We start from the raw sequence: 19,424 nt of genomic DNA, 5'->3' as shown, positions 1-19,424 counted from the left end.
ATAACTTTGGCTCATTGGAGCCAATACATTCTAATACTGTTTAAAGAGGACCTTTCACCACTCCTGACATTCCTGTTTTAATAGCTTCATGCATTTCCCATGTAATAACAATTCTGGAGCATCTATTCTTATGTCTGTATGTTGTGCCATTCCTTTATTTCTACTAGACGTTATGAATGAATTGCTAGCAGTCTGCAGTAAGGGTACAGAGGGGAGGTCACCAGTTGGATAGAGATTGGATAAAGTAAGTCTGTGCAGGCCCCCCCCCCCCAACTGGTTACCACCCCTCTGTACCCTTACTGCAGACTGCTAGCAATTATTCTTAACTTCTAGATGAAATAATAAAGGAATGGCACAACATACAGACATAAGAATAGATGCTCCAGAATTATTGTTACATGGGGAATGCATGAAGCTATTAAAACCGGCATGTCAGGAGTGGTGACAGCTGGGTTAGGTAAAACTTCCTGTATTGGTAATGTGTTGTAAGTTTACTGCTACTGTGACAGGAAGATGTTATCTGAAAGGTAATTCTCATGATAATAGTAGGTGTAGAGTTGGGATGGCAGTTTAACAGCTCTATTGTTTTCTTGGTAGGACACAGAAGATCTTTGCACTTATCACTGTGATGCTGTAATTGAGTCACTTGACCCCCTTCCCTTTCTGGTCACAGTGATGGTCTGACTGAGAAAGTCAAGCGAGAATGTTTGCCATGCTAAAAGTTGAAGCATAGAGAAAGTTAGAGAGTTAAAACAATATTAGTAGAATTTCCTAAAACTTTCTCTTTGAAGGCAACCAGAAACCCTGGTATTCAAAAAGCAGTTTTTTGTATATATTTTTTCCATATTACGTGAAGCGCAGCCTTCTCCTGGTAGTCTTGGCTAATGTTTCTCCATTTCTCCTTTCTCTTTCAGATTGCTGCATCATCACAGATTTTAATTTCACTAAATTATCCTCAGTCTGGAAAATATATCTTTTTGGTTTTGTTTTGGTTTTCTTCTCCGTTTTTGGGATCCAAGAAAGATGTCCCGCAGCCCCGATGTGAAGGAAGACCCTGTGGAGTGCCCCCTTTGCATGGAGCCTTTGGAAATTGATGACATCAATTTTTTCCCTTGCACATGTGGATATCAGATTTGCCGCTTCTGTTGGCACCGTATACGCACAGACGAGAACGGGCTCTGTCCCGCATGCCGAAAGGTTAGAGTTCAAGACTTTCTTGCTTGGTAATCTGTGTGGATTATATATTTTTTTTATACTGGTTTGGACATTCTTCTGTGGGGATCTGTCTACTGGGAGCACCACCGATCTGGAGAAAAAGTTGCCTTATCACCCAGTTGCTTGAAGTGATGGTCACACATTATGTAACGATTCAGTGCAGTCTGAGATGTGGACTAAGGGCCGTTATGCACAGGCTGCGGATGAGCCCACTTATTGGGAGCGCTTGGTCCTATTAATTGCTCCATGTGAATGTGCCACTGATCACCTGACTAATGAGGTCGCATCTTTTATGCCGCACAAAAGTTAGTGCTTTTTTGGCAGCACATTGGCACTGCAAGAAAACTGAACACTTGATGTCCGGTTATCCCACATGCTACAGCAGATTGGCAGGGGTTTCTGCAGCAGGATACCCTGAGATCAGGGGACTGTTCTAACAAGAAGTATTGTTTAAAGTGGATGGCACCTTGAAGGGGTTGTCCGAGGTTTTGACACTGTTGGCCTATGTTCAGGATAGATCTGAACGGTGGGGGTCTAACTTCTGGGACTCCATCTCATCAGCTGTTTGGAGAGGCTGCGGCCTCCGTACAGCTTAACAAGCACCACGCCGTACATTGTATAGCGGCTGTGCTTGGTATTGCAATCCAGTCCTGTTCACTTGGATAGGACTGAGCTGCATATAGTCCATCCCCCCCCCCCCCCCACTCCAAAGACCGCTGTTGCCCCCCGTTGATTTAGGCGCTTTATATTCTAATTAGCCGACTGAGAATGAGCTCCTCCCTGGCTATGAGCGGTGCGCTCTGATTGGATACTCTCACAGCCAGGGAGAAGAGAACTGCTCCAGTCCTCCACCTAGTATAACCAAGTCGGCTAATTAGAATATAAGACGCCGAAATCAACAGCGGACGAAAAAAAAAAAAAGTGCGATGACATCAGTGGGGGCCGCCCTATAGAGTAAGATCCTAATTAGACTAGGGCTAAACAAATTAAAGGTTCTCTTTAAGGGGCTGTCCACTTTGGACATCTGCATCTGTGACAGAACACAAAAAATAAACCTGACAGCAGAACCTTAGTGAGTAGGGATGTCTAAGCTTGTACTGTTTCTTCCACAGCCATATCCAGAAGACCCCGCTGTCTACAAACCTCTCTCCCAGGAAGAACTGCAGAGGATAAAGAATGAAAAGAAGCAAAAACAGAACGAACGCAAACAGAAAATATCAGAAAACCGCAAACATTTGGCCAGTGTACGCGTGGTGCAGAAAAACTTAGTCTTTGTAGTGGGCCTTTCACAACGCCTCGCAGACCCCGAGGTGAGTATCAGGATTATCCGTATACATGCAAAAAGGATTATTCTTCCAGCGACTTTCTGTAAAATTGTGGGCTACCAATAGCCGTCGGGGGACCTCCTGCTCCCTATAGGTGGGAGTGAGGCATCAGTTCTCATGCTACTTTTCCCCATCCATAGGGAAAGAGGTTTGTCGGAAGTCACAGTAGTCTGACATTTTACGGCAATGAAGCACCATGTACTGATACCGCATGCTGATCGTTTTCATCCTTTCATACGTTGTTTTATCAGTCTGCTGTTTATGGACCTTTTAGATTTTATTCACATTTAGACTTTATCAAACAAAGGGAACCTTTTGGGAAATGAAAGCGTTTGTAGAGGTCCCTTATGTAGATCCCTGTTCTTGCTTGGGATCATATGTTCTGATCAGGCTTTTTCGATGGTCACATGTTGAGGAATGCCCTGCCCTCTCCGTTTTGTTCGGGGTGTTCCTTAAAGGGTTTCTACCACCAGAAATACTGTTATGTAGCTGACTGATATAGCGATGCGCTAATGTCAGCACTACATAACAGTATGTTTCTAACATTAGTCCCTGCAGCCGTTTTTGTTAAAAAAGCACTTTTATATATGCTAATGAGCCTCTAGGTGCTATGTGGGCGTAAAATCAGCACCTAGAGGCTCCGTCCACTCACGCTTTATCCCGCCCAGCTCCTCTTGATTGATGCCACTGTTCCCTGCATCGTCGGCGAAATCCCGCGCCTGCGCCGTTCACTTTTGTCTTCGGCGCAGTGAGTGAATGATGCGATCCTGGTGCCGGATCACTCACTGCGCTGAAGACAGAAGTGAACAGCGCAGGCGCGGGATTTCGCCAACGATGCAGGGAACAGTGGCATCAATCAAGAGGAGCAAGGCGGGCACAACATTGGACCTGGGCAGGATAAAGCGTGAGTAGACTGAGCCTCTAGGTGCTGATTTTACGCCCACATAGCACCTAGAGGCTCATTAGCATATAATAAAAGTGCTTTTTTTAACAAAAACGGCTGCAGGCACTAACGTTAGAAACATACTGTTATGTAGTGCTGACATTAGCGCATCGCTATATCAGTCAGCTACATAACAGTATTTCTGGTGGTAGAAACCCTTTAACACATGAACAACCAAAGAGCCTGAGTATTCGTGTGCCTGATGGCTGGGCAGGCCTGGCTGTTCCCAGAAGCCATTATTATAATCTCTACTAGATTGGTCTGCTTTCTGTAAGAATTTTCTATTGTGCCTTGGACAGAGGGAAAGGAGCAAAGTGACATGATTTCTTTCCAATCGCAGGTTTTAAAACGGCCAGAATATTTTGGGAAGTTTGGTAAAATACATAAAGTTGTCATCAACAACAGCACATCCTATGCAGGCTCACAGGTTGGTATTTCTCATTTTCTTCTAAATTATTTAATTTGAGCTTTTGCTTTTGGAAAAGCTGGGTGGCCACCGACATGGCTGCAATCAAAGGTCCCCAAGTTCCTTGATATATTTAGGAACGCTAAAATCAATTTGCCACATCTGTTCCCTTTTCAAAATGCCTAACAAAATAAGATTATTTATTTATTGTATGCACTTATATAGCGCTATTATATTCCGCATCACATTAGACACTCTCATCCAACTGTCCCCGGTGGAGCTCACAATCTAAGGTCCCTATCAGTTTGTCTTCAGAGTGTGGGAGGAAACCGGAGTACCCGGAGGAAACCCACGCAAACACGGGGAGAACATACAAACTCAATGGAGATGTTGTCCTTGGTCGGATTCGAACCTAGGACCCCAGCGCTGCCCATTGACAACCTTTCTCCCAAATTTCTGGGACATAGAGAATCGTGAACTTTCAGCAGCCATTTTTCCACAGATTTTTTTTTTTTTTCTCTCTGCAATTTCTGCCATCAGCAGAATCATTTTTTTTCATGACTTGACCTTGGATTGTACATCTTGTTATTTATGACCAAAAGCATTAGAGGGCTTGAACTGGATTATTTCCAGTAACAGAGCCACACTTGTCCCCAGGTTGTGTGCGGTATTGCAGCTCGCCCCCATCCACTTCAGTAGTAGAGCTGCCACAACCAATGGACAGACTACTGCCCTGTTGCTAGAAAAAAAGCCGCCATGTCTAATCCCCTTCAAACATGCCATCAGCCATTCATGCCATTGAGAGACAAAGCAGGTTTTCCAAAGTCATCTGCCTCGCTTTCTCTGGCCCATTCCAAAGCCAATGAATTGGTACTTACCTGCCATTTGCATCAGTGTTTGATCGGTGAGGGTCCGCCCAATGGGACCTACAGTGGAGCCACAGCACCTTCAACTTTTACAAAGCGCTTGGTCAGAATTGTTAGTATTTGAGGATGAAAGCCAAGTGAGCCTTTGCTATTTAAAGGTGTTTTACGTAGGATAGGTCATCAATATCTAATTGGTAGGGGTCTGACTCCTGACACCCCCCCCCCCCCATGGTCAGCTCATTGAAAGGGCTTCAAAATGTATTGAGCTTTACTTGGTAAACAATGGAGGAGGGATGCAAAGCTCTCAAGTGCAGCAGCCCCTTCAGTCATCCAGCTGATCAGCGGGGGTCTGTCATGAGACCATCAATATAAAAATCCTTGAAAAATCCTATAATGTAAAGCGATAGCATATTGCTGTGCCCCATTTGTTCTTTTTCCAGGAGCACAGGCGTGTTCTCATTTTGTCCACAGTTTTGCTGTATATCTGGAGCCAGAATTAGAATTGCAGATAATGGAGTTTAGTGCACATGAACTTTTTATGCCTTTTTCCTAGAGATTTTAAAGGAAAATGTAGTAACTTCATAAATGCAGATGAGAAGCTTCAGCTGGATGTCAGACAGTTTACAAGCTTCACTTTACTTGGTTTATTAATCTATAGAGTTGGTGAGAGTTTCTCTTTTGTGTCTTCTTCAGGGTCCAAGTGCCAGTGCATATGTCACATACATCCGGTCAGAAGATGCACTTCGAGCTATACAGTGTGTCAACAATGTGGTAGTAGATGGGAGAACGCTTAAGGTAACCATCAGGCATTCAGTAACCCTATAGAACATTTCCAGCTAAAGGCTTAAAGTGGGGCTCTAGCCTTGTAAATTCTAAGTAGAACTGATGTTCTGTGCTAATATATATAAAAATGAGTTTGTCCGTCCATCTGTCTGTTCTTTTATGTGCGACCAAAGGCCTGGACTGTCCGGGAAGGTTTTAGGGTCTCGGCTTTCTAGGACGTACCGTTCCTGAGATATTTTCCAAAAATGACCTGCATTAGCCAATACAAGCCTGCAAGTCTTTCTCTTCATATCCCAACTGCCATACACACGGTCACATGTCCCTTATCAGCCAATAGAAGCTCGCAGGCCCTTAGTCTCCACACACACACAGTTTTACTCCAGGTTAACATAACAACCCAGCCATTTTTCTTCACTCCTCTAGGTAAGCTTTAGGCCAGGGCTACACGACGACAATAAGTCTCACGACACATAGGGCACAACTACACTGCTACATACATCCATCTTTGATGGATTTTTTGCGACTGTCGTGTTGCAGTCGCAGTGTGACACCATAGCCTATCATTATAAAAATTGTTGCGTGACATTGGAACAACAAAATGTTGCGCAACACATGTCATCATGTAGCCCTAGCCTTAAAGGGGCAGGGTGCTGTGGAGGTCAGTGTTAAGGGGGCAGGGGCCACTATTAAAGGGGCAGCTGCTGTGGAGTTCACTTAGGTCAGCAGGATACTGTGAGGTCACTGTTAAGGGAACAGGGTACTGTGGCAGTCACTGTTAAAGGGACGTGTGCTGTGGAGGTCTCTGTTAAGGGGGCAGGGAACAGTGGAGGTCACAGATAAGCGGCGGTCCCCTATGGAGTTCAGTGTTAAGGGGCGGGGTGCTGTATAGGTCACTGTTAAGGTGGTGGCCCCCTGAGGAGGTCAATGTCAAGGGAGTGGGGTGCTATGAAACTCACTGTTAAAGGGTCGGGCTGCTGTGGAGGTCTCATTTTTTACTCACTGCTGTAGAGGTCACTGTTATGGGGGATATTGTCTATCTTTTAACGACACACAGAAACATTAAATTAAATCGGTGAAGTATACCCGTGCGAAGCCAGGTCCTTCTGCTAGTGTGTGTGTGTGTGTGTGTATATGTGTGTATATATATTTAGAGGTTGGAGCTTCAAATTCCATACATAACAGTATGATTAAATGGTGACGTTCTGTTTAGGGTACTTTCACACTTGCGGCAGAGGATTCGGCAGGCAGTCTGGACGCAGGCGGATGCGGATCAGTCTGACAAATGCATTGAAATACCGGATCCATCTCTCCGGTGTCATCCATAAAAACGGATCCGTTTTCTTTTTTTCATTTTTAAAGGTCTGCGCATGCGCAGACCGGAAAGCCAGGTCCGTTTTGCCGGAAAACTTAATACTAATACACTTCAATGTAAATTAATGCCGGATCCGGCATTCCGGCAAGTGATCAATATTTTTGGCCGGAGAGAAAACTGCAGCATGCTGCGGTGTTTTCTCCGTCCAAAAAGCGTAAAAGGGACTGAACTGATGCATCCTGAACGGAATGCACTCCATTCAGAATGCATTAGAATAAAACTGATACGTTTGTCACAGGAGCTCAATACCGGAAAACAAAAACGCTAGTGTGAAAGTACCCTTAGCCACCACTAGACAGAGGTAAAGAAAAAAAACATGCAATAATCTCCCCCTAGTGGCTACTGCAAACACCCAAAATTTTAACGTTTAATGCCCCATTCACACGACCTTATTTTTACTCCACATCTGATCCGCATTTTGTTGTAGATCCATTCATTTCAATGGGACCACAAAAAATACAGACAGCATACCGTTCTATTAGAATTTTAATGAGCATGATAAAAAAAAAAAAATTAAGGGGTTAAGTAGTAGCTGTAAGGTTAATAAACACATTGCAGCTATTGGAATGTTCCATGGAGGAAAATCCAAATCCGAGCATCTCCCCTGCGACATTGGTAAACGCTCCCCCGTGTCCTAATGATGGCTGCACTGAACGCCGTTCCACAGGGAAACCTTTCTGAAGTCACTTCTGTGTGTAGCGTTAGTGCTGTATTGTAAGGCTCTGCACCTCCAACTGATGTCGTTCCAGCTCCTGTTGTACCTGCCATTATTCCCACTGTCGAACAAAGGAGGCGACAAGTGAATGTACACAGGTGCTGCTTTGTTTTCAAGGGTGGAACATAATTCCACTATTTTGTTCTTGCCTTTTATGCAGGAATTGTTATTTATTCAGCCCCTATTGAACCGCATTAATGATCACAGCAGATGGAACCGCAGTATTCTGCAGTTTAAAGCAGGGCTGTGGAGTCGGTAGATAAATGGTCCGACTCCTCATTTTTTGGTAACTCAGACTCCTCTGTATTTAATATGCAAATGTATTTTATACTATAAAATACATTTGCATATTAAATACAGAGGAGTCGGAGTTACCAAAAAATGAGGAGTCGGACCATTTATCTACCGACTCCACAGCAAAATACATTTGCATATTAAATACAGAGGAGTCGGAGTTACCAAAAACTGAGGAGTCGGACCATTTATCTACCGACTCCACAGCCCTGGTTTAAAGTGACGCTAAACCCTGCAGTCGACAGCTTATCAAAGAGGGGCGGCTGATATTAGTCCTACCTATGATGTCAGGTTCTCGGCACTGGAGATGTGACAAAAAGTAGTGATCTTGAGGACCAGGGGGTTTTCTTATCTCATTGAAGAACATTGTTGTGACTGATAACAGGGCTATCTATCTCATATCTATATTTATCTATCTCATGTCTGCCGATCTGTCTCCGGTCTGCCGATCTGTCTCCGGTCTGCCGATCTGTCTCCGGTCTGCCGATCTGTCTCCGGTCTGCCGATCTGTCTCCGGTCTGCCGATCTGTCTCCGGTCTGCCGATCTGTCTCCGGTTGCTGTAATACATATCTCTAAGGCCTCTTTCACACAAGCGTGTTTTCCGCAGGGGCATGATGCGTTACATGAATAGCACCCGCACTGAATCCTGACCCATTCATTTCAATGGGTCTGTGTACATGAGCTTTTTTTTTTTCCCCGCATCAGTTCTGCGTTGCGTGAAAAGCGCAGCATGTTCTATATTCTGCTTTTTTCACGGAGCCCTGGCCCCATAGAAGTAAATGGTGCTTCAGTGAAAAACGCATAGCATCCGGAAGTAAGTCTGGGTGCGATGTGTTTTTCACTGATGGTTGATAAGAGATGTTGCTTGTAAACCTTCAGTTTTATCATCAGGCGTGTGAAAAACGCATCAAAACGCAGTGCACCCGCGTGGTAAAAATGAATGCAATCGCAGACAAAACTGACTGAACTTGCTTGTAATCATGTTCAGGAAATAGAATTAAAAAAATCTACAATCGGAAAATAAAAACATATTAGAAAAAAAGGATGTGTGTCACTATCTGGTTTTAATTGGCAGCAAAAAATTCACATTCCCTTTAAGTGCAAGATGATTGTCTTTTTGGCTCTGAGCACTGTCTGAAGAAATATTCCCGCGGTGTGGTCATATCTGTCTATTGCTCTGGTTACCACTAAATTGCAGCACATCAGTGACATTTTGCTGGGATGTTACGGTATTTTACTGAAACCTTGTGTGTCACAAAGGTGGTTTCAATACCTGCACATCTTAAAGGGCTATTTTATTTTTGTTGTTTTTTTTGTTTGCTTTTGTTGTGTAATGAAATGTTATGCCATTTTCCAGGAAATTTTTAGCTTTTCATTACACAATGAGTAATCGTTACCTGTTAAACCCTTTAGCCCCTTCCCACAGCTTTTAGTGATAAGTAATTAATCCCACTATTCCGATCACAAGCAGAAGGACGGTTGTAATAGACGCCTGTGCTACCAGCAGGATTGTGAAATGCCAATATCGGCAGCTAAATCCCACAGGGCTGAGAGATGGCCTGATGGCACTGTGCAAGAAAATACCTTTGTAGTCCTGATGGCCAGGGCTAGCATCGCCATGGAGGGAGCCTCGGACCGCACGCAGTCCCCAGGGTGCTCTCATGTAAAAACCGGTTAGGGTGCCTGCACACAGTGCAGAAAAGGCGCACCAAAACCATCCAAAAAAACGCACATATATCTACACTATTTATCTTTTGGTGCGGATATTCCGCCAAACTCACCCTTTCATTAAAGAGGGTGAAATCCGCACAAGAAGAACGCAACAGTAGTGGACATGCAGCAGATTTAAAAATCTACACAGCAGGTCAATTTCCGCACCTAAGGCCTCATGCACACGACCGTTCCGTTTTTTTGTGGTCCGCAAACCGCGGATCTGCAAAAAAACGGAAGCCGCCCGTGTGCCTTCCGCAATTCGTGGAACGAAACGGGCGGCCCATTGTAGAAATGCCTATTCTTGTCCACAAAACAGACAAGAATAGGACATGTTCTATATATTTTTTTTTTTTTTGTGGAGCCACGGAACGGAGCAACAGATGCGGACAGCACACGGAGTGCTGTCCACATCTTTTGCGGCCCCGTTGAAGTGAATGAGTCCGCATCCGAGCCGCCAAAACGGCGGCTCGGATGCGGACCCAAACAACGGCTGTGTGCATGAGGCCTAAGAAAAAAGCAAAGTGTGCATGAGATGTGTCTAATCGCCTACATTTTTCTGGTGCTGTATTAGGGTGTGGTTTTTCTGCACAAAAATCCACGCATAAAAAAACGCACATAAGCCACATGTGCAGGCACCCTTGGTGTGCCTTAACAGGTGCTTGTGCGGGTGCAATACACTGGCATATAGAAGTATACCAGTACATTGTAATAAAATAATGATTTAATTATAGTCCTTTTATGAAAATGCAATGAACAAGTTAAGCACTAACCTATCCGCAAACTAGAGTGTGTCCTGCAAAAATAAGATCACGTATTAATCAACAAAAAAGTAATTAGTTCTGGAATGGCGGGATGAAAATGTATACATTATAAAAGTACAAAACATTTCCTGGGAGAGGGATGCCTGCCGCGTCTTTGGCAGTAGCTTGTCTTATCCTCTTACGTTTTGGATTCAGTAACAGCAGTGTCTTTCTTCTTTCTCTTGAAGGCGTCTTTAGGTACCACGAAATACTGCAGTTACTTCTTAAAAAATATGCAGTGTCCAAAGCCAGACTGTATGTATCTACACGAGCTGGGGGACGAGGCGGCCAGTTTTACAAAAGAAGAAATGCAGGTAAGTGACCAGTCAATGGTATTTCTCTGGAAAACATACAATGCTATCCACGCACCTCTCGACTGCCGATTCTTTCTATGAATCCCATCCAACAAACCGTAAGGGACGCTTGTATTGCAAGAGTTCTTTTCTTCAGCAAATGTTTCCATATACAATAGTAAATGAGACCGTATATTCATACCAGTCCATTAGATGTTGCATAAAACCCCTCAGTCTGGGTATGGATACCAGCTTGTCTCACCACACAGGTGGGCAAGGTGAGGTGAACGTCACCTGCAACCTTTCAGGGGCAAGCCCCCTTTCCCAAGCATTGCCCAAGTTTGCCCTTGAAAGGTAAAATCTGAAACTCTTAACATGTAGCCTATTTTTGCTAATATTTATTTTGTACATTTAGTCTTATCCTTCAGTCACATCTAAAACTGCATCCAGAATTCTCCTTGTTTCCTGGTACCGTAGAGTAGTGCATTATGGGTGTTCAGCTATAGCTTCACTTATGTGTCAGGTTGCAGGTTTACAGTGAGGCTTAGTCCTGCATCCAGCAGCAGTTAGGTCTGGGGGGAACTGGAGCAGAAGACTTTCTATTGCTGTGGTCGAGGGCGAGGAATCTTTATTACATGTTGGACACCATATGCCTTTCCGCTTGATTTATATAGGTTAATAAACTGGCAGTGCAAGATAGGACGCTGGCAGCCATTTTAATTGCCCTTGTAATTACACTTAATAAGGTCATTAGGGCAGTACTGATCACTGTACTCGTGGCAATGTAAATTGTGATACAGCTGGCCCAGCAACCATAACAAACACATTTACATGTATTGCAGCTTAGCATTCTTTCTCCTCTCCTTTTCTCTTCCTCCTCTCCTTTTCTCTTCCTCCTCTCCTTTTCTCTTCCTCCTCTCCTTTTCTCTTCCTCCTCTCCTTTTCTCTTCCTCCTCTCCTTTTCTCTTCCTCCTCTCCTTTTCTCTTCCTCCTCTCCTTTTCTCTTCCTCCTCTCCTTTTCTCTTCCTCCTCTCCTTTTCTCTTCCTCCTCTCCTTTTCTCTTCCTCCTCTCCTTTTCTCTTCCTCCTCTCCTTTTCTCTTCCTCCTCTCCTTTTCTCTTCCTCCTCTCCTTTTCTCTTCCTCCTCTCCTTTTCTCTTCCTCCCTTCCTTTTCTCTTCCTCCTCTCCTCTTCTCTTTTTCCCCTCCTCTTCTTTCCCTTCTTTCCTCCTCTCCTTTTCTCTTCTTCTTTCCTTTTATCCCTTCTTTCCTTCTATCCCCATTCTTCCTTCTTTCCTTTCCCTTCCTTTTTTTCCTTCTCTCCTTTCCCTTCCTTCTTTCCTTTCCCTTCCTTTTTTTCCTTCTCTCCTTTCCCTTCCTTCTCTCCCTTCCCTTCCTTCTCTCCTTCTATCCCCTTTCTTCCTTCTCTCCTTTCCTTTCCCTTCCTTCTCTCCTTTCTGCCTTTTGTATGCCTTCCAGACATATGCTCACGTCTCCTCTGCTTCTCACTGGTTACTGATGGAAGACTGCACACAGCACACAAGGGGTTTGGCGGGGATAGTTTTTGAATCCAATACACTTTGATATTGTGACGTCTAAGGGTCCTGTTGCTTCTGTGCAGGATTTTCCCTGTTTTATACTAGCATTGGTTTGTCTGGTGGACGTCGCGGTCTTTGGATGCCGTCTGTGGATGCATTCTTCCTTGCTAATTTCCTGACCCTTTTCTTTCCGCAGGCGGGTAAACATCAGGAATACGAGCAGAAGTTGCTTCAGGAACTCTACAAACTAAATCCTAACTTCTTACAGTTGTCTACGGGTACAGTTGACAAGAATAAAAACAAAGTAACTCCCCAGCAGAGGTACGATGTGTAAGTACTGGTGCGGCGTGACTGCTTTCCCGTCTGCATGTCTGTATCTGCCCCGTCTTGTGATGTAGACATATCACCTGGGGTTTGAGTCCCCCCTCTGTATATCAGGGGGATGCGTTGTTGTTGGGATTTATTTCAGTCACTTGTGAGGTTTAATAGTATGTCTAATATCTGTTTTATTGAATATAATAGTCAGGGGGCTTTGGAAAGGTAGAAAGTTGTCATTTTGGGGAACTAGAACGAGTGATGATAGTTTCTGTCAACGGTTTTGTATCCAGCGGTGGTGCCACACTGACACCTGCAGGCAGTTGGTGGTATTACCGCTATGTCCTTTAGGCCTCTTTCAGACGACAGTATGGCTTTTTCAGTGTTTTGCGGTCCGTTTTAAACGGATCCATTGTTCCGTTTTTTGTTTCCGTTGTGTTTCCGGTTTCGTTCCGTTTTTCCGTATGGCATATACAGTATACAGTAATTTCATAGAAAAAATTGGGCTGGGCATAACATTTTAAATAGATGGTTCCGCAAAAAACGGAACGGATACGGAAGACATACGGATGCATTCCGTTTTTTTGCGGACCCATAGACTTTAATGGTGCAACGGAACGTGATTTGCGGCCAAATATAGGACATGTTCTATCTTTAAACGGAACGGAAAAACGGAAATACGGAAACGGAATGCATACGGAACACATTCCGTTTTTTTTTCGGAACCATTGAAATGAATGGTTCCGTATACGGACCGCAAAAAACGGCCCGCAAAACGGGAAAAAAAAACGGCCGTGTGAAAGAGGCCTTAGGCTAAGACTACACAGTAACAAAAAACGTGTGCACCTTGCTGTCAGACTGGAGTCATGCGACTATTTAGAGGTGTGATTTGGCTACAAGTCACGTTCAATTACTGATTTGCAAAACGTACTAAACATGAGCAAAAGAACACTAATGTCGCAATTGAGTGGCAGCCAACACAACTTACATTGGCTCTGTGCTATCAGCGACGTTTCCAGCATAAAGTTCAATGGGATTAGTCTGCGATTTCAGCTTGATTACATCGATTGTCCAGATGATATAGCGGTCACTTTTACATTAGGCATTGGATGGTTGTCCAGAAGAAGATACATTTGCAGCCGCTCTGCTGAAGGGCCTGGACAATTCGGATATAGTGGGGCCGTGCCGGGGTTATGCAGTAGTGTCTGTGTGTCTCCTGACTGTATTCTGCTCAGTTTAGTTATCCCCATGTCAGGGGGTCTCAGTCTGTATGTATACCGCCCAACGTACATTAAATTTGATGAATATTTTGCCACCATTTTTGCTGGCAGTATGCAGAGAGGTTGTCTTTTTCCAGGGAGGGTTGCTTTTGCCATGCTGTTAGATTCCAGCACTATGCCACCCTGGGGTCAGCTCCCCTATATCCACTTTTTGCAGTCGGTGCTCATTTAGACCAATGATTTTCCATTCTGGGTGCTGTGTAAGTGTAGAATGGACCGCACCCAGACTGAAAAATGACCTAGTGCATATATTCACCGGAGTAGTTTTCCACGCAGGCAGTCAGTGTGCACCATCCAGCTCGGATTGTCTTGCAAGACTCATTTACTGAAGTGAAAGGGACTGCAAACGGATGAATCAGATTGTGGCCTGTTTAACCCCTTTCCAACATGTGACGTAATAGTACATCACATGTTGGGTCTTTAAAGATGTTTCACCCAGCTAATGCCGATAGCGGACGTTCAACCTCTCAGATGCCGCAATCTGACCGAGTAGATTACCGGAAGGGTACGCTCCAGCTACACTGTGTGGCGATTGGAGGCGCCGGAGCTTGTGTGCAGAAGCTCCTGTCTTAGTGAATGACAGGAGGCTGCTGCATAGTGTTTTCTATGGAGCCCCTGTCTGTAGCAGGGCTCCATAAGAACATGGTAAAATCATCATTAGCATTGAAGTCTATGAGAATAGCAATCTAATGATTGCTTGTTATAGTTCCCTATAGGAATTGTGTAAAAAAAAAAAAAATAATCATCCCCTTTTCCCCTAAATGGATGTAATAAAACTGGTCAAATTTTTTTTAAAAAAATACACATCATGGGTATACTATCAAAATATAAAAGTATTTCTCCTATACAGAAAAATGGGAATCGAAAAAAAGTGTCAAAAGGCCATTTTTTTTGTTGAGTCTCTTCCCACAAAAAGTGATCAAAATGCCGTACACACCCCAGAATGATATCAATGAAAAGTAAACATTGCAGCGCAAAAAAATTAGCCCTCACACGGCTCTGCACACATAACTACAAAAAAGATATAGGGATCAAAAATGAAAAAAATCAAAACGCAAGAAAAACACGGTACATATGTGGTATCGTCTGATTCGTACTGACCTGGAGAATGAAGAGCACCTGTAAAAAAAAAAAAACTGTAAATGTGTGGCAGACTTGATTTTTAATATTATTTTTTTTTTTCTTCATTTCGACCCATTTGTAATTATTTTTTCCACCACATCTTATGCAATTCTAAATGGTGGCATTAGAAAGTAAAACTTGTCATATGGCTAAGTCAACGGAAAAATAAAAAAAGTTCTGGCTCTGGGAAAGCAAGGAGCGCAAAACAAAAACCAACCAACCTCTGGGGTAGAAAGGGATTCATATCGCTTGTTCAAAAGAGTCTTTATACATTCTCTGCTCCTCGGCGGGGACATAATGTTAGCAAGTCTTGTGGGGTCTTACTGCAGTGGTCTGCCACCAATGATCAGGCACCCTTTTCATGTTAGGTTTTCAACAGGCCCACAGATGCCGATGCACATATCCAGCTTGCTTGATTAATTGGGTCTGGGACAGCCCCTCTGGAAGACTGCCTTAAAGGGGTTTTCTCATCTTAGACGGAGTGCTGTCCGCATCTTTTGTGGCCCCATTGAAGTGAATGGGTCCGCATCCAAGCAGCAAAAACTGCAGCTCGGATGTGGACCAAAACAACGGTCGTGTGCATGAGGCCTTGGGCTAAGGCTACACCTAGACTTTTTATAGTGCTGCGCTATTGTTAACGAGGGGCGCATTAAGTTGCATGCCATCTAACGTGTTCCTGTGGACAGCACAGTAGCTAGATAGTGGATATTGGAAAAACCTTTGCTACAGAAAGTCAGTGTGTAGCAATGTCACTGCTGATAACCCAGTGCCTGTCCAGTCCCACCTCTCCTGACATGTTAGTTTTAGTAACTACTTGCATCCCCCCTGTAATAACTTTTCTTATAATTCTATGTTGTGCAATTCCTCTATTATTCCTGCTAGAAGCTTACAAATAAATTGCCAGCAGTCTGCAATAAAGGTACTGCTGGGTGTTACCTGTAATGGGTGTATCTAACTATCCAATCAGTGCTGCAGGTGTCAGACTGTGCAAGGACACACCCCCGGCTGGTAACACCCAGCTGTACCTTTACTGCAAGCTGCTGACCATTCATAACTTCTAGTAGAAATAATAAAGCAACGGCACAACATTCAAACATAAGAATAGAATATATTATTAATACATGGTGAATTCAGTGGTTACTAAAACAGACCTGTCTGGAGAGGCGACAGGTCCTCTTTAAAGAACCTTTGAAGATGTCTTTCTCCTCTTAAATATTGATGACCTATCTTCTGGATATCACGGCGTTCTGACACCCTCACTGATCAGTGGTTTGCAGCAGCCGCCAGCATTGAACATATAACACTGGAAGATGCAGGAGGCTCCATCCACTGTAGTGGCCCCGCCAAGCATAGATCCCCCAATGATCTGATATCGATGAGCTATCCTAGGGATACGGTATCAATATCCAATGGGTGGAAAACCCCATAATGGGGTTGTCCTAACTCAGACATAGGGGGATATTACTAGGATGTCTGGGACTTGCACCTGTACTTAGAATGGAGCCCATAACGTGAAGGAGGGCGCACCCGCCCTTCATTCGTTCCGATGGAAGTGCTAAAAATAGCTAAGTGGCGCACTTCGCTAATTTAGGCAGTTTCATTGAAATGAATGAGTATTGCACAACCCACTTCTATGGGGCTTTCAGAAATAGCTGAGCCAGCGCTGAGCTATTTCCATCTCTCCCATAAGAATGAATAGAGGGTGGCCGCACATACGCGGTGCGCGCTCCTTCACTTTGTAAGCTCCGTTCAAAACATAGGTGCGGCTCCCAGAGGTGGGACCCGCACATATCAGACATTGGAGGTAGTGATGAGCGAAGCAAGCTTGGGATGCTACATCCGAAGTCGCTTTGTTCATAACTTCGGATTAATACTGTATAGTGATCCATTTCCCTACAGTATTAAAATCTATGGGCTCCAATGAGCCCAAGTTAGTTATTCGCGAAGTCGTGCGTGACTTTGTTGAATAACTTTGGTAATTGATTTTTAAAGTGGAAAACCGCTTTGAAACTTGAAACCTAACTCTGCTTCGGCTCCAACTGGTACCTCGGAACTGAAGAAGAGTTCGGTTTCAAGTTTTAAAGTGGTTTCCCACTTTAAAAATCAACTTTACGGATGACTATCTTTGGCTCACCGGAGTCCATACATTTTAATACTGTACGGAGACCGATCTCCATACAGTATTAATCCGAAGTTTTGAATGAAGCGACTTCGGATGGAACACTCGACGCTCGCTTTGCTCATCACTAATTGGGAGCATATCCTAGTGATATGCCCCCAATGTCTGAGGATGAGACAACCCCTTTAAGATTTTGTGCTGCACAGAGTCCACCTTCCATTGGCAGTGAGAATCCGCACTGCCATTCATTTGGTCATAGCTATTTTCTACCCTAAAGCTGCAGGCCTCTGATTTCTGCCACCAGGGAAAAATCCATGCAAACATGATATGGATGAAGTACCATGCAGCACTAAACATGGTATTAGGGCTAGAACATACAAATGGTTCAAAGCAAAAAAAGCAAAAAAAAAAAGTTTGGAAATACAATAAGATGCAGAATATTTTAGGCTACTTTCACACTAGCGTTGTTTTAATCAGTCGTTCAATTCCGACACCGGAACTGCCCGCTGGATCCGGAAAAACGTGTGAAAACTGATTACATTTGAATCCTGATCAGGATTTTGAGCACAATGAAAAAATGCATTGGAAAAAACGGATCCGCCATTTATGGACTTTAACTTTTTTTTCACATTTTTCGGGTTTAACATGCAAAAGCCGGATCCGGCGTTAATGCAAGTAAATGGGAAAAAGGCCGGATCCGGCGTTCAGCCAAAGTGTTCCGGATTTTTGGCCGGAGGTAAAAATACAACATGCTACGGTTTTCTGAAAAGCCTGATCAGTCAAAAAGACTGAACTGAAGACATCCTGATGCATCCTGAACGGATTACTCTCCATTCAGAATGCATTAGGATAAAACTGATCAGTTCTTTTCCGGATTTGAGCCCCTAGGACGGAACTCGGCACCGGAAAAGAAAAACGCTAGTGGGAAAGTACCCTTAGAAGTGGGGTCTGTGCCCGTACATACGTGGGGTGGTAGCGAGGGCAGGCCTGTATGTGAACTGGACAGTGTCATGTCTGAAATCCGATGAGATTGGGCTTCACAAGCAGCACAGAGTATCAGTCTTGATGGGTGATGGAGGGGGACAAGTAGTGATGCAGCAGAGACCACAGCAGCACAGAGGATTTCTGCCGGACCTGGTCAGTCTCTAGTTGTTTCTTTGGAAGTCGGGACAGTCGGTTTACAATCTCCATTCGTGACCTTTGAGACTCGAGACATTTTGTTCTATTTTCCTTTCTTCCTCATAGAATTTTTTGCTGTTGTGTTTCTGCCTTATTTTTGCGCATTCTTGTTTAATTTCTTCATCGCTTTTTTTTTCTTTCCTGTTTTGTATCCTTTTTTTTTCTCCCTATTTTAATTTTTTTTAGACCCAACAGTAATAACAAAGACGCCTGGCCATCATTACAGAGTTCAAGCAGATCCACCAATGGTTTAACACTGGAACACAGAAAATCGCCTCCTATATTAGACAATGGCTTAGATCCAGACCATTTGACTCCAGACGGTCCAGACTCAGACTTTGGGTAATTGAGCTACCTCTTCATTTTGGGTGGTTCACTTTTCTTATAATTCTCCCCCCCCCCCCCTTCTTCAGTTTCCCGTCTTCCGTCTTGTCTTGTCCCACCTGTTCCATGTGACCTCATTCCACTTTTTCAGTGACTGCTGCTTCCCTTGTTTTAAGGCGTTGGACAAGCTCTTTGCATAGGGGGGATGTGAGGGGAGGCAGATCCAGACCCTTCCTCTGTTAGCCCATTTTCGAGGAGATTGTGCTACCATGGGTTTCATAGCTGCCTATTGGCACCCTTCAGTATTGCGTTGGGTGCTGTGTCATATGAGCTAGATGCCAGAGACATCATCTGCATATCAACTTAGCTTGGTCTAGGGGTTCTGTTATCATAGTCCTCCCTCCCTGTAGGAGCGGTCAGCAGAATGCAAGTGTTGTATTTGGCATAGGAGAATGCAGTGCACTGGCCCATAAAGGGTTACAATGTGGGTGCTTAAGCCCTTTCACCCTACAGGTTCTCAGACCCATAGTTGGAGAGGATGTATACTGCACCTGGCATTTAACTGAAAAGGATATTGGGGATATCGTGCCTGAATACTGCGCTCTACCAATTGGCCCTTCAGAGAACTGTCTTATGATGCTGATTGGCTGTCATACTATCAGTATATAGGAAGCTGGCATCCAGCTGGAAAGGACTTTTAAGTACATGGACTAGGTAGCACCTCTCCCTCATTGTATTAAATTGTGACTAAAGTGACAGTAAATGACAAGAGATAAAAATCTTTTCCCTCGACTTTCTGACCCGATTTCTTTAATGTCCCTTTA

The 19,424-nt window shown here is 44.0% G+C and overlaps 1 protein-coding gene across 8 annotated transcripts in view; it reads left to right on the top strand.

Moving 5' to 3' along the window:
- The window catches only part of CNOT4 (CCR4-NOT transcription complex subunit 4), a 90,578-nt gene that overhangs the window by 16,345 nt on the left and 54,809 nt on the right, over window positions 1-19,424 (top strand). For 3 of the 8 annotated variants that reach the window (XM_040438308.1, XM_040438320.1, XM_040438303.1), the window contains exons 2-8: window positions 915-1,197; window positions 2,328-2,525; window positions 3,824-3,910; window positions 5,449-5,550; window positions 10,622-10,747; window positions 12,458-12,591; window positions 18,463-18,618. In XM_040438308.1, the coding sequence (XP_040294242.1) occupies window positions 1,024-1,197; window positions 2,328-2,525; window positions 3,824-3,910; window positions 5,449-5,550; window positions 10,622-10,747; window positions 12,458-12,591; window positions 18,463-18,618 (977 nt within the window). In that variant the 5' untranslated portion in view covers window positions 915-1,023. The remainder of the gene's footprint in view (window positions 1-914; window positions 1,198-2,327; window positions 2,526-3,823; window positions 3,911-5,448; window positions 5,551-10,621; window positions 10,748-12,457; window positions 12,592-18,462; window positions 18,619-19,424) is intronic. The other 5 variants (XM_040438344.1, XM_040438334.1, XM_040438339.1 and 2 more) reach the window with 3 other exon arrangements.

The sequence above is a fragment of the Bufo bufo genome, chromosome 1, assembly GCF_905171765.1.
Source record: "Bufo bufo chromosome 1, aBufBuf1.1, whole genome shotgun sequence".
In the NCBI taxonomy this organism is placed as follows: domain Eukaryota; kingdom Metazoa; phylum Chordata; class Amphibia; order Anura; family Bufonidae; genus Bufo; species Bufo bufo.
This window is presented reverse-complemented; position numbering and strand designations above follow the sequence as displayed.